At 50.7% G+C, this 14,186-nt stretch overlaps 1 protein-coding gene across 1 annotated transcript in view; it reads left to right on the plus strand.

Annotated features, from left to right (window-relative positions):
- Ndrg1 (N-myc downstream regulated 1) overlaps positions 1-14,186 on the plus strand; it is a 40,824-nt gene that overhangs the window by 4,414 nt on the left and 22,224 nt on the right. Inside the window, exons 2-3 of the mRNA XM_027431706.2 lie at positions 5,467-5,547; positions 6,581-6,616. Of these exons, the coding sequence (XP_027287507.1) occupies positions 5,485-5,547; positions 6,581-6,616 (99 nt within the window). The 5' untranslated portion in view covers positions 5,467-5,484. The remainder of the gene's footprint in view (positions 1-5,466; positions 5,548-6,580; positions 6,617-14,186) is intronic.

Below are 14,186 nucleotides of genomic sequence, written 5' to 3' on the forward strand. Positions count from 1 at the left end.
TTGTTCTAGCCAGACCTCTGCTCTTCCTACCTCACTGCTGGGCTCTGATTGAATGCACACACACACACACACACACACCCTTTCAGTAGGTAGTACAGCCCTGTGTTCCCAGCTGCTTGGGATGCACAGGCAGGAGAATTGCAATCAAGGCCAGCCTGAGCAACCTGAGACTGTCTCAGAAGAAAAGGTATAGAAAGATGGGGTTAGGGGGAGCAGACATAGTTCTGTGGTAGAGTCCTTGGCCACATGCTAGGTTCAATCTAAAAAACCAAAAGTTCCAGTCCCCACAGATGCATAGGGGATGGAGCAGCTTTGGTTGCCTGGCAACATGTGACTTCTCCTTATGACCCTTGTCCCATTTTTCCATGTGGACCCAGACAGTGATGCCCAGTAGTCTTCAGGTCCTGAGACCCTGGTCTGGAGGTTTCTGGGAAGGATGTTTGTACTGTGTTTTGGTGTTTGGATCTCTCTGAAATCATACACGCTCTCCCTCTCAGAGCTCCAGCCCATCTACTGCACTGTCCACAGAGCTGGATTACATAAGAAAATCAGTACAGAGCTCCACTGCCTCACTCCCAAAAGTCCAGAAAACACCAAGAGCCTGGGCAAGTGCTTCACAGAGTGACTTTGAACTGACATAGAAATGTCCCAACAGGCTTGTGGGAGAACCCGGGCATGTCCCAAGGGAGTTTTTCCTGGGCTAACACAGAAGTGAGACTGCCCTGAAGACCTTTGTGGGGTTCCCATATTAAGGGCTTGCTATGCTGCCATTGGTGGCAAACACTGATTCCCCAGCCCAGGTGCAGTAAAGGACAAGCTGCTGATGTCACAGTTAGTGCTGAGCCAGGCGTGGTCCCCTCTGGTGTCCCTTTCTCGGCTTCACTACAGGACTCCAGGAGCCTGTTGTCTACCTCCAACAAAGGAGTGAGATGTAGGGATTGAGACAGAACTTTTGGGAAGTCTCATGAGAGATGTTTACCGTGCTCCTGATACCTTTCTAGGAAGTTGGCAATGTCCCTGCCTAGGACTTCCTGGGGCACAGAAATGAGTGTGGTGCCATGGTAGTCACCCACGGTACTTACTACGGTGTGGCCATGCATGTGGGGTTTTGTGCTGTCCACCCCCCATGGATGCTCTTCCTTGGAGACTGGATCCTGGAAGTCCCGGAGCCGTTCATGGATGGGTCTTTGCCGGATGTCTCTTGATTCATCGCATGTTGGATTCTAGGGGGTCCAGGAGAGCTTGCCCAATAGGGTAAGCAGAGGGCTGGATTCCACAGAGTAGCTTCAACTCCAAGGAGTGATAGAATTAAGTAGCAAACCCAGTGTCAGCATAGAGGAGGAGGGGTCTGAGGCCTGATGAAGGAGAACCGGTGAGGCAGGGCCATTCAGGGAGAGCCGCTCACAATTCATGTGGCACTCTGCCTTCCTGCCTGGGTCCCCATGTGTACCGAGTGTGTTGGGAATAATGCAGTGTCCAAAGAACAAACATGCATCCTTTTGCAAGTGGACTCACTGAGGCTCATAGGGGTGGTGGCTTGGAGTCATAAGGCAAGAAGGTGACCTGATTCTCATGCTGGGAACTCCCAAGCATGTCTTCTACTTCTCTGAGGCTTCTTGCGAATCCCAGATTCTGTCCCCTGTGCCCTCAGAGGGACTCCCGCCCTTTGCCCTTTGAGGCCCAGGGTTACATTTCTCTCTGCTCCCAGCTCATGTTGGCTTGACTTGGCCAGGAGCCTTCGAATTCTCGTTTGTTACTGACCAAGATGTGTTTGCTCAGCCTTCTTGAGCCTTGTCACTCATGGTCTAACATCTCTGATATTAGAGGGACCTCATCGTGCAGCTCTGAGACCTGGTCTCCCTCCTGGGCCACTCTGGGACCAACAATGTGTAAAGCACAGGCTGTGTCCTCTCAATGCCCTAGGGACTCCCCAGCAACTCAGGAAGGAAGAGACACTGGTTCATTAAGCAGCTGTTTGCGGATCCTTTGTGTGTATCGTTGTTCAGTTTAAGCCCTGCTGCTTGCTGGGAGCAGGGCTTACAATGTCCCTGGTATCTTATGCACATGGATGAACACAGAGGTGGAGCTTCAGACAACTTGGGTTTTGAGGCTGTGGTAATACTAGAGTCTGCTCCACAACCTGCTATTTAACACCAGGTGGCCTTCACTCCTATTTTATTTTTCTGAATTCCTGGAGCAGGCAGGTGGGACAGGCAACAGCGGTGCCAGCCAGGCTGTCAGCTGGTGGTATGACCCTGAGCCCCACCTCTGTAGGAGGCTTTCGCTGGGAGGAAGTTTTCCCTCCTCTAATGCCCCGCAGCTGCCCGTGTGAGCAGAAGTCATTAGATTTGGGGGCAAGTGGTGGCTAGTATGTACTGGATTAGAGAGTTGTGTCTCATTGACATTTCTGGATGCCCACTTCATACCAGGAGACACCGAGCTCAACCAATCCTAGAAGAGGTTTGATTTTGCATCCAGGGGACATTTGGTAGTGTCAGCAGTCACTCGTAGTTGTCACAGCTTGAGGGGGTGGTTAGCCAAGGTCGGGGATATTTCTGGATATCGTAAGATGCTCAAGGGTCTAAATGCCATAGTGCTAAAACACGTTGGTGGGGGGGGGGTCAGTTTTTCTCCGGATCCAGGAGAGTCAGGCCCTGTAGGGACAGACAGATGTGCCACTTAGCTGCAGAGGGGGCCCGAGGGCCACACACAAGCCTTGAGACTGAGGTCCTGGGAGCAGTTACGGCTTATTTATCCCAGACCCATCACAGGGTGAATTCTCAACACTGCAGTTGCTTTTGTCTTTACTAATGCCCTTCAGAAAAAAACAAAGACTACATCACGGAACCTTCTAAGCCGCCCATGGCATTCAGCTGCTGGCTAAGGGCATTTTTGGAGGTGCAACCCAGAATGGGTTGGGTTGGGAAGGAAGCCAAGGGCCCACAGATTGCCATACCTGTACGTAGCCTTGGCTATATCCAAGTTTGCTGTTTTGGCTTTTCAATCTGTCTCGACACTAAATGTCCTAAAAAGACTATCTTTGTACAGAAGCTTATGGAAAAGAAAATAAACATGGAAGTTTCTTTTGCTGGGCTGCCAAAGCCATTTAGGGACCGGGCCCACCATTGGTCCTGTCAGGAGAGTGAGTGTAGGTCAGTGCTCTAGGCCCCAGCAGCTGATGAATATATGAAACAGAGGTAGCCTATTTGTTGAAGCCCAGGTGTCTGGAGTCCTGGTTACTGCCCAGGCTTGGTTACCAAGAAGCAGTGACCTGGATAGAACAGGTGTTTTCATACTCAGAGCATTCTGGCCCCTAGCATGTCCCAGCTGGGACATGTGGTCTCTCCCCACCAGTTTCTGAGTCTTCACCGAGATGAGGATGCCTCAGCCTCTGCCTGGTTAGCATCATGGGTCAGGTAGGGCTGTCCTGGGCGTTGTAGGATCTTTAGCGGTGTCCCTGGCCTCTACCCAGTAGCACCCCGTCCATCAAAGGGTCTTGAAATACTGTTGGAGACACATCACACCTAGCGGAGATTATACTCAGTGTCCTTCACCCTTGGACTCCCATCAGGCCTTGAGGTGGTCGAAGGCCTGTCAGAAGAGGGCGTCTCTAAGGCTCCAAAGAGCAGATTGGCAAGTGCTTGAGGTGTCAGGAGACTGGCATCTTTTAGCCCTTCTCATCCTATGGGGAAAGGATAAAGGGTGTGTAAGGTGGGTGGGTCAGGAAGTTCAGTGGGGGAGCCAGAGGCTGCCCTTGATCTCTCCTAGTTTCTGAAGAAGGGCAGAGCTGGTGGAGGCTGGCAAATATGTTCTAGAAGCTGAGGAGGGCTGACCGAACGGAGCTAGAAGACAGTGTGTGACGGATGAGTCTGTGACCTCAGGAAGTTCGCAGGGCTAGTGACCAACGGAGGGCAATGGGTGGGGCTCACAGCGAGGGCCCAAGAGGGCTTGTCCAGAACGCACCACACCGTGTGAGAAAGTTGAAGGCCTCAGCTTCACCCTGAGCTCTGTGTCATGTTCAGGATCCCTGTGAACTGTGAAACCCTCCACTCTCAGCATGGGGAGGTGGTATTGCCAGAGCCCAGGGCTTTTGGAAGGTCTCTCTAGACTGTGTAGGCGAGGTGTCCCACGGCTAAGGTCTCGGGACTATGAACGTGCTGAATTAGCAAGACTCTCAAACCGTAGCTTTTCCTGCCCTCTGCCTCGGACGGGGCTGGCAGAGGCCCAGGAATGTTCGCAGATATAAAACTGACTTTGTTTTTGAAATGTTCTGGATCCCAGACCCCAAAGGCTGCATAAAGACATTCTTGTGAGGTGGCTATCTACTGGGGAGAGTCACGTTGGGGGCCCGGAGCAGCACACCCCGTCCACCCACGGCATGCCATGTTTTGGCTCGGGTCTGTATTAGAGCGGCCTGCTCCTGCAGGCTGGCCTGTAGATGAGGGGTCACAGGATTCCTGTGGGCTCGGGGCAGCTGGTTCTCAGGAATTTTTGAAACTTTAGCCCTTTTTGCTGCAGTATCTACAGGGCCTTGAGCAGCTGGGGTTCTGACCCACACTCTGCCTGTAGGTAGTTAGAAGGCCATATCCTGGGCCTGTCTCTTGGCTTTCTCCTCCACCGCAGGGAGGCCTCTGTGTACACTTTGTTTCTGTTTCCCATCATCTCTTGAGTCTCATCCACGGCTGCTCTGTGGGTATTTACTTTTCCTGACTTAACTGTGGCTCTACAAGTATGTGAGTTTATCTCCCAGGTCTGTGGGAATCACTGCTGCCCTCTCCTCTCCACAGGAGCCCATTAGGCCAGAATTCCCAGCTCCTCCCATCTCTGCACCTGTCTGTTTCTGTAGCCTTTATTTCTTGATTTCTTGGCCCGTGGGAGTATATGTGTCCCAGTGCCAGCCAAGGAGACACCTGTTGCCACTCCTGCTTGCCCTTTTTGGTCTGGCTCAGGAAGGGTCATTCATGTTAGGCTCCTTTTTCCAAATCCTACTGAGTGCTCACAGCCTGTCAGACCCTGGGTTTGTCCCCGTGTCCTGTTCTTCCTCTGTGGTCAGGCAACCTGGAGTCCTGGCCAGAGGTGTATATAGCGCCCGGACATGGTGACACCCAGGGGACTTTTGGTCTCCTGATTGTTGCTCTGAGGATGTCTGGCTTTGGTGTCAGTAGAGGGGTCTCCTTCTAGAATGAATGAAGAAGTGTTTGGGTGAGCTTGGTGGATCTGGGTTAGATGTGGCTTTTGGTTCTCCACCTGCTTTGGTGTAGCTGTGACTGTCAACCTGCTTCCTCTTTCAGAAATCTACTCCCCTTGTAGAGGGCTTCCTTGTAGCCCACAGCACAGGCATGGTTGTGGGTGGGAGGAGCTGGGGGGACAGTGGGGAGGACCGGCGTGGCTTTTCTATGTGTTCCATTCATGTATTAGCCTCTTTCACCAGGAAATGCTGACCTCCTGACCTTTTTCCCCTGGTAGGTCTGTGATACCAGGGACATGTCCCGAGAGCTACACGACGTGGACCTCGCCGAGGTGAAGCCTCTGGTGGAGAAAGGGGAGGTGAGTCCAGCACGTGCTCATAGTGGACGGACGGACACACACACACACACAGATGCATGGCATGTACACTCCTGGCTGAATACATTTGTACATAAACTTGCACACGTGTGAACAAGAGCATAGCATATAAGCAAATATATAGAACACACACACACACACACACACACACGTGTGTAGGTATGTGGCATGCGCACTCGTGGTTATGAATACATTTGTACATGCACACATGTGAACAAGAGCACAGCATATAAGCAAATGTATAGAATACGCACGCATGCACGCACCGCACAGGCATTGATCCTCTTTGTTTATCTGTGTTAAGTGATTCTTGATGTTTTTGTCTATTGCGCAGTCACAGCCCCTGCAGCAAGATATCTGTTATTGTTGGTTTACAGTTTTCCAGCCTCTGTGGTCCCCTGCACCCTGCTTTGTTTCCCTGGCCTCTTGGCCATCTTCTGTCCTGAAGGCTCATGGCTCCGCATTCAGACTCTAAAAATTGGGCAGAAAATAATCCAGTAGCAATCTTTGACCAATGCTGACTGACCAGCCAGGCTCCAGGTCCTCCCTGAACCACACTGCCCTGGCTTCAGTGGAGTCAAGACCTTCTCCTACCTTCCTGTCACCTAAGGCTGCTGTTTGTGCTGAAATTCATTTTGTGTAGATTGAGAAAAGGCTTCGAGATTTCCATTATCCTCTTCTCCCCACAAAAGACTGGATTTAAATACAGAACGCAGACACTGGCAGCCATGAGGAAACTGCAGAGGTGATGTGGTTTCAGGAGTACAGCACACGGGTGTGCTGTCACCCGGACTTGTTCCCTGCTTCTTCCTCCAGATCTTTTGGCCAGCTGTCCTCAGAAAACAATCTAGCATATGGGCCAGTTTTCTATGGGGCTGCTGTTCCCTGAGATGAAAACAGTCTCTCTTTGCAAGTTCTCAGGGAAGCCCTAACCAAACAGGGTTTAGATTCAGGCAAACCAGAGGACCGTTGTCTCTAACTGCAGAAACTAACCATGACTGTCATCTCTCCACAGACCATCACTGGCCTCCTGCAAGAGTTCGATGTTCAGGCAAGTAGAGGGCGGGGCCTCCTTTTTTATCCACCTGTCCACCTCTCCCCTCCTTTCTTCTTCCCATCAGTGTGAGTGGATTGCTGTCTAGATTTGGTATCAGCAGAGAGAAGGCAATTGGGCTCAGCCTATCCCCACACTTTGTAGCTAGCCTGAGTTCCAGACAGGGAGGCAGGAACTGACCAGCCCCCCCCAGGAGGGCAGAGAGGCATGTGGCCCTGGAGAACTGGCATGCGTGTGGGAAGTTACAGAAGCCCACTGGGACCCTGTGAGAGGGGGATGTACTAATCTTGACTGTGTTAGGAAATCTGGAACAGGGGTCCTTTGGCCAAGGTTGGAGTATGTAGCCTACTCAGAGCCAGCTGGAGGCCAGTCAGGGCGTGTTTCCAGCTTTGTAAGATCATTTGTAGAGAGTGGAGAAACCCTGGTCTGTCCAGTGCCCGGTGCCATCATCCCCACTCATGAATACCATTGACGGTGGGATAGGCATTTGCAGGGTAATCTGCAGGCAGTCTCACGGAGGCTTCCACCAGTTTTCACCCACACATCTTGCCTTCTTCCCAATCCTGCAGAGGAGCCATCATAACATATTCCAGGGTCTCCTGCTGTGATGCCCACTCATCCTACACAGAGACTTGACTCCAGGAGGAGAGGAAAAATTAGAACAAGGGTTAGAAGCTTGCTTAGTTACATCACTGGTCCTCATAAATTGTGTGAAGCTATGAAGGAGGCCTCTGGGCTTCAGGGACTCCCAGTGTGGGTCTGGGGCCACGGCTTCTGTTTGTTTTCCTGGAAGGACAACCTATCCTACGTAGGTGGCAATAGGAATGGGGTGTTAAGCTATTGCTGTATATGAGCCTTGGAGTCCAGTAAGAAAGTTAGCACCTTCACAGTGCAGAGATATCCCTCCAAACCCCAATAATGCTGTAAAGTGGGGGACGTGTCTGTTTCCAAAGCAGAGATAGGTGGTCTAGCCCACACTTGTGCAGCCAGCGGGAGACCCTCTGGGGTTTAATCATAAAGCATATGCTCATCCTGGCCCCTGAGGGAGCCCTGAACCGAGGACAGTGATCATCTGAAGACTATACAGAGGCTTCCATTGGAGGGTGATGCTCATGCATCATGAAGCCTCACAAGCCTGCACTCTTGGCACAGTGAGGATACCCGGAAGATCAGGTTATGGTTTCCACCCCAGGGGCTCCTGTTTGGAAGCAGCATAGCCTTCTTTCTCCCACCGGAGTCTCCTGGACACAGCCCCAGTTCCCAGTGTGTGGCTGTCCCAGCCTTTGTCTGTAGTTGATAAATTTCCAGTATGGCTGGAGTCTCTACATTCTATGGGGAAATGGAGCCACCCCAACAAAGGCTCAGACCTCAGCATCCTGAAGAAGCATACCTTCTTAAGAGTCTGCAATGCTGTTAGTGCCAAACTGTGTGCCTTTGGCAAGTTACCTCACCTTCCTAAATGGGTTTCATCCAACGAACCTAAGAAAGTTAGAAGCTTGCTTAGGTCCATCAAAAGGTCCACATAAATCGCATGAAGGTATGGGACCGCAGTCTAGGCACTGTTACAAGCATCCCAAGCCTTTAACTGTGAGAAATGCTCACCCTATCTCCACAAGAGCCCTGGGCACAAACTTCTCATCCCTACTGAATCTCAAGGCCAAGAAGTGATGAGCCCTGTATCATCTCTTGATGGGAGCCTCCATGTTGCCTGGGTGGTGTCTGGTGTTGCCAGGACACACACCTGGGACTATGGTGGAGCTCTCCTTCTACCCTGGCTGTGTGTCTCCCATCCTGTGACAGCTCAGATACCAGTAGTGGCCTCAAAGAAAAGGTTGTAACCCTCTAGGAAGCATGGCAGAGGCACACGTGGGCAGGAGCAGCCTTTAAGATTCAGGAGCTTGACCTGTGAGGCACCAGTGGGTAAAAAGACAGGAGGTCAGGCCAGAAACATGTTTGCAAGGATCATGGGTGGAAACATCAGGAGAAGCCCTTCTCCCCAAATTAGTGAGGTAACATGCATTCAGAATGCATCCCACCAGAGATGGAAGACAAGTAGACAGGCCCACTGGCCTTGTGTGTGTAGAAGCAGGAGAGAGCCTATGCATGGGATTGGGGCAGTTTGTTGGGTGTAAAGGACCCAGGAAGGGGTTTAAAGTATTGAAGGCCCACTGAGTACTGGTTGCCACTCCATCCCCCACAACTGCCTGATTAGATATGTTCTGTTTGATTCCCCGTGATCTGGTCCATTGCCCATCAGAAGGTTGAAGGTTTGGGGCACTCATTTCATTGGCTGTGCCCAGCACCCAGAACACATATCTTGATCGCCTGGTTCCCCCAGTTCCACCCCCATTCTTGTTAAGAATCGGGGAGAGACAGTTCTGGAGAGTGGCTAGCCAGAGGCTGCCCTGTGGTTGCAGCCTGTACCTTCCTGTCTCAGACCCACAGATGTCTGTGTGGTATTGATAAAAAAGTCACTGCCTGTTCCCATATGCAAGGCACCTCACCAAGGGCTTCCTGGACAGTACCTCATAATTTTACACCTCAACAGTCAGGGGAAGCCTCATGTCCACCTAGCTCAGATGGAGACACAGGTTGAAGTGGTAGCATGGGTATCTCACCAGGTCCAGGTTTGGCTACACTGGAGGACATGTACATTTTTGGGGTCACTGTTCCCAGGTATTGAGCTTGTGTGTTTCATCTCCTTGCTTTTGTGTGCAATGTCCAGAACGCCACACCATCCATCTCTTTCTCTAGAACTCAGGGGTGTACAGAGACTGTGATGATCTGGAGGTCAATGGAATATCCTGATGACTTTGCTTTGTCTTGTTCAGCCATGCTAGGTCCTGCTGGAGGCACGGAGTGGCAGTGGTGGCTAAGATCCTGCTTCTAAATCACTGATTCCTCTTGTCCCAGGGTAGTAAGAGCCATGAAACTATCCCCTGAGGCCTTGGTTATTTAATTGGCTTTGTGGGCTGAGCAGAGCTGTAACTGGCAGTCCCGGGGGCCCACCTGTGCAGTCAGGGTTGAGCCTCACAAGCCTCACCCCGATAAGAGCATGGTGACTTGCTTTCTTTGCTCTGTGGGCCTTCCTGCTCAGCGCATGGTTGGTTTAGCAATTATCTGTTCTCGGAGTGAAGGCTGAGCGTGGGCTCAGAGAGGGTGGGGCAGAAGTATCAATTGTCCTTTCCTGGTTGTCAGCCCAGTCCCTCCAGCCTCAGTTTCCTCATTTGTGATATGGGAAAGCCTACAGACATGTCATACCATTTTAAAGTGTGCGGTTTGGTGGCAGTAAATGCATAGATGTAATTTAAAAGTCCGAGTTCCCCTCTCTTAGGCCCTTCTGCCACCATTTCACCCTCTATTGAATGAATTTGTTTCTAAGCACCCTCTGTAAGTGGGTCTACATAGAGCTGTGTTCTGGTGACCTGCTAATTCCTCATAGCTTCGTAACCCCAAGGCTCATCATGTTGTAATAAAATGATGCCACTTAACCTGCCATGGTGTCCATGGACAAAGCCAACCAGGTGCCCTGTGCTCTGGCTGAAAATCCAGGGACCTGTGTTTACCATCTCATTGTCTCTGCTCATGGATGCTGAGACCATGACAGCATCTGTGAGGTGCTCTCATGAGTTCAAGCTTGGCTGGAGCGCTCCCTGTAGAACTTTCCTATAGTTTCAGACTTGGGATAAGATTCCACTGTGGCTTGCCTGTACCATACCTCTTTGGTCTGTCTGGCCAACCACATGGTTTGTACTAGTCCATTGATTTCTTGTTAAATCTTCTAGGGTAGGGTGTGGTGTGTGGCTTAGAATGTATGTTCCTTCTTGACAGCTACTCAATACCTTCATCCACTCCCTGCTCCTCCCATCTCAGGGGAGTTGGCTTGAGGAACCCAGTTGCCTACTGTGCCCATCTGAAGGCAGTCTGGGCTGCTACATGGAGAACAGCTCCTACTTTGACATTTTCTTTCTTTCTTTTTGTTTTTTCTTTTTGGCTTTTCAAGACAGGGTTTCTCTGTGTAGCTTTGGAGCCTATCCTGGCACTCGCTCTGGAGACCAGGCTGGCCTTGAACTCGCAGAGATCCGCTTGATTCTGCCTCCAGAGTGCTAGGATTAAAGGTGTGCGCCACCAACAACCGACTCTACTTTGACATTTTCAATGAGTTTAGCTGACTCTACTTTTTCCATGGTCTTAAGAGCTTAAGTTTTTGGCACCTCTTTTCAATGAGTAGAAAAGTATGCTCCTTAGTTCAGAGCTGACCAGAAAAGAGTCTGTCACCAAGAAGAGAGATAGCTTATATCCATGTGTGTCCTTTTGCTAAATGGTGCCTGGATCCCTGAGTGTGCCAGCTGGTGGCTGCTAGCCTGAGTGTTTCAGGAAGGATACAATTTGAGCTGGTCCTGCCAGGACAACTGTCCTCAGAGGATGATGGCTCTGCCTATAAATTTGACGAGGTGGGGGTTTTGGGAGTGTGTGGGATTTGAGCTTATTTCCTTTGACTACAATTCTGGAATTCAAGATGATCAAAACTGGCAGATGCCGTTGAGATGGTCCAGCCCTGCCCTAGTGCTCCAGATGTGTCTGTCTAAGCTATTGGATATCCCGGGGATTCCTTACCAGGTCACACAGTGTTACCTATCTTTGCAGAGAGATCTGTGTGAAGATGTCCAGGGGTATTGTCAGGATAGCTCCAAGTTTAAGTGTAGGTTGACTCCTGTAAACACAGGAAGGTTATAAAGTTGGAAGTGGATTCTGGAAACTGCTCTGTGCTCTCCACAAATGGCCACATGTGAGTCTCATGACAGCCTGGTAAGGGCAATGCCCCTACTTGCCTAGTGTTAACATCTAAGATACACTCTGGGGAAGTCTCATGATGATGAGATGGGTATTGATGCTGTCTCAGTTTCTGCATCCAGAGCCAGAGTCTTCTCTGCAAGTAGTGGTGTGTGTGTGTGTGTGTGTGTGTGTGTGTGTGTGTGTGTGTGTGTGGAGGGGGTAGTGCTCATGTCCACTCTTTTCCTACTCTGTCACTTCTGGCTCCAAGCTGGTTGGCTGGCTTTTGCTGTTAGGTCTTCAGCCTTCTACCTAGACCCTGTGCTTGTTCAAATGGCTTCATTCAATTTTGTTTCCATGGGAATATGTTAGGGCACCCAGAGCTCTCTGGAAAATGAGCAGCTGTTCCCTTGAGGGCCTGCTGGAGGGTAGAAGGCCAGACAGTGTGTCTGGCCTCAGGGGCTCCTGTGCTCAGTTCCTACTTCCTGCAGCTCCTTGTCTCACTGGAGCAAGCCAGGCTGGAGGCTGTGTGTTTGCTCTTCTGTTGCAAGCCCATTAGCTCATGGGAAACTCCAACAAGCAGCCATCTTGCACTATGTTCTTTCTCTATACATTTTTGTTTCTTCTTTTCATTCCCCATGGCTAGAGGGGGCAGGAAGAAGGTGGAGTCCTCAGTCCCCCTGCCTCACTTCCCAGCAAAGCTTCTGAGTCTCAGAAACCCCTTTGGCAGATGGCAGGGGTGGGGTGCACATCTGGATGGATGTGACACGCCAGCTGCCTGCTCTGGGGTTTCCTAGCAACAGCCCCCTGGACCAGCAAAGGAAAGCTGTCTAGGCTGGGCCTTAGAACTGTGCTGACATGTCTGCCCCAGGCCAGGCTCCGTCAGGCTGACGCAGATAGACCTTCATGTGGTAACCAGAGTGCTGTGGACAGAAGGCCTTCTTCTCTTCACCAGGGCTTAGTGCTAATCCATGAAACATGGAGGCAGGGGTCACTGCCACAAAGGGCATGGCCAGCCTTCTATCCATATATCTTGATCCTAGGCACAGACCACGGTGCTTCCCCACTGTATTGTGGGTACCAGCTGGTCGCCCCTCTTTCTTTTTTTCCTGTCCCAGGAACAGTCTTTCCCTGTCTGCCTTCCTTGGAGACTCTGGCTTTCCACTGTGACTTGGGCTGACCCAAAGCCAAAACAGCTTTTCTTCTGTCTTAGTGGAATGGTGATACAAAAGGTGTTGGAGCCTTGAGCCCTTGTAGTCTCATCTCCCAGTGTCCCCACTGGCCTGGGGGAGGGGTGGCCCATACCACTACCTGCCTTAGAATCTGGGAGCATGCCATCCTCTAGTCTCTGCCCAGGTCCTTCGGGGAAGAGTGAGATTATGGCAGCTGTAGCAGCTGCTGTCTTCTAGAGCTCTAGATTATCCAGCCAGTGACTCAAGCCATTCTGTCTCCATCGTAATCACCCCTCCCACAGTTGCTGTAACAACCAACATGGAGAGAGGTAGCAATGTGAAAAGCACTTTGGGGTCTTAGTTGTGGTGACAAGTCTGACCTTTAACTGTCAACTATCTAGGAAGAGAATCTCATTGCCTGGATCACACTACCCTATGATCATGTCTGTGGGGGATTGTCTCGGTTGTTGATTGACATAGGAGAGTCCATTGTATAGTGGGTGGCACCATTCCCTAGGCAGGTATGTAAGAAAGCTAAGTGCAAACCTGCTGGCCAGATGGCAGGCAGTATCCTCTGTGATTCCTGCCATACCTCTTTTGGCTGTGGCCCAAGTTTCTTGGAGGAAGCATGGTGTGGAATAGCAAAAAGGCCTGCGTTCAAGTTTCTGCCTTGACTTCCTCAATGACGTGGAATTGTAAACTGAAATACACCCTTCCCTTGCTAAACTGCTTCTGGTAATTGTCACAGCAGAAATGAAACCAGAGCAACCCCAGGCTTACGACTCTCAGATTTGGCTGATAGCTTCTAGTAGTGGCACACAATGGACACACTTATACTAGGATGAGTATCTCTCGAATCACAGTTCCCAAACTACCATGGTTGCGCTGTCTATAACCAGCAGGAGATGTATGTCACTCAGCCCCAGGTTCCTTCCGTCTCCCTGCTCAATCATTACAAGCATGTGCCTCCTGACATTATAACATAAGTTGCTGAATCCTTGAGCATCCTGTGAGTGTTCCAGTTAGGAAACAGGTGAAAGAGAGAAAGATAAAGTGTTCCAGTGTTGATCTGTTTGCTTTAAAAGTCTCCAGGAAACCCAGAGAGTCCTGCTGGCCTTTCTTCTGCAAGAGCTGTGTTTCCTGACCATGCTTGGACTCAGAAGTGATAGGGAAAAGGAGAGATTTGCTGGGCATAGGAGTTGGTGCGAAGCTGGGGTTCTCACATAGGTCAGACACTCTCTATCTCAGGCCTCCAGAAGAAGAGTTTGTTGCAGTGTTCACACTCTCAGGCCAGATCTGGCAGCCAGAGGGATGTTTCTCTGGAGGTGTCCCCAAGTGCTGTTCCCTACTTGCAGGAAGTATAGACTGGGGCAAGAGCATGTCTCTTTGCTGGGCCATTGAACTCTTAAGTGTCTAGTCTGTGTGTCCTGCAGTGAGGACAGGTGTGTTGTGGATAGGTGTGCCTCCTGCAGTGTGGACAGGAGTATGTCCTGCAGTGTGGACATGAGTGTTGAGGATAGGTATGTCCCTCACCCCTAGGAAAAATAGTTTCTAGACTTTTCAGGGCAAGTGAGAGATGGGATTTGTCTCCTCCTGTCCTGGTTGTGTGACCTCTGAGCTGG

Source organism: Cricetulus griseus, chromosome 10, assembly GCF_003668045.3.
Source record: "Cricetulus griseus strain 17A/GY chromosome 10, alternate assembly CriGri-PICRH-1.0, whole genome shotgun sequence".
NCBI classification, from domain to species: Eukaryota; Metazoa; Chordata; class Mammalia; order Rodentia; family Cricetidae; genus Cricetulus; species Cricetulus griseus.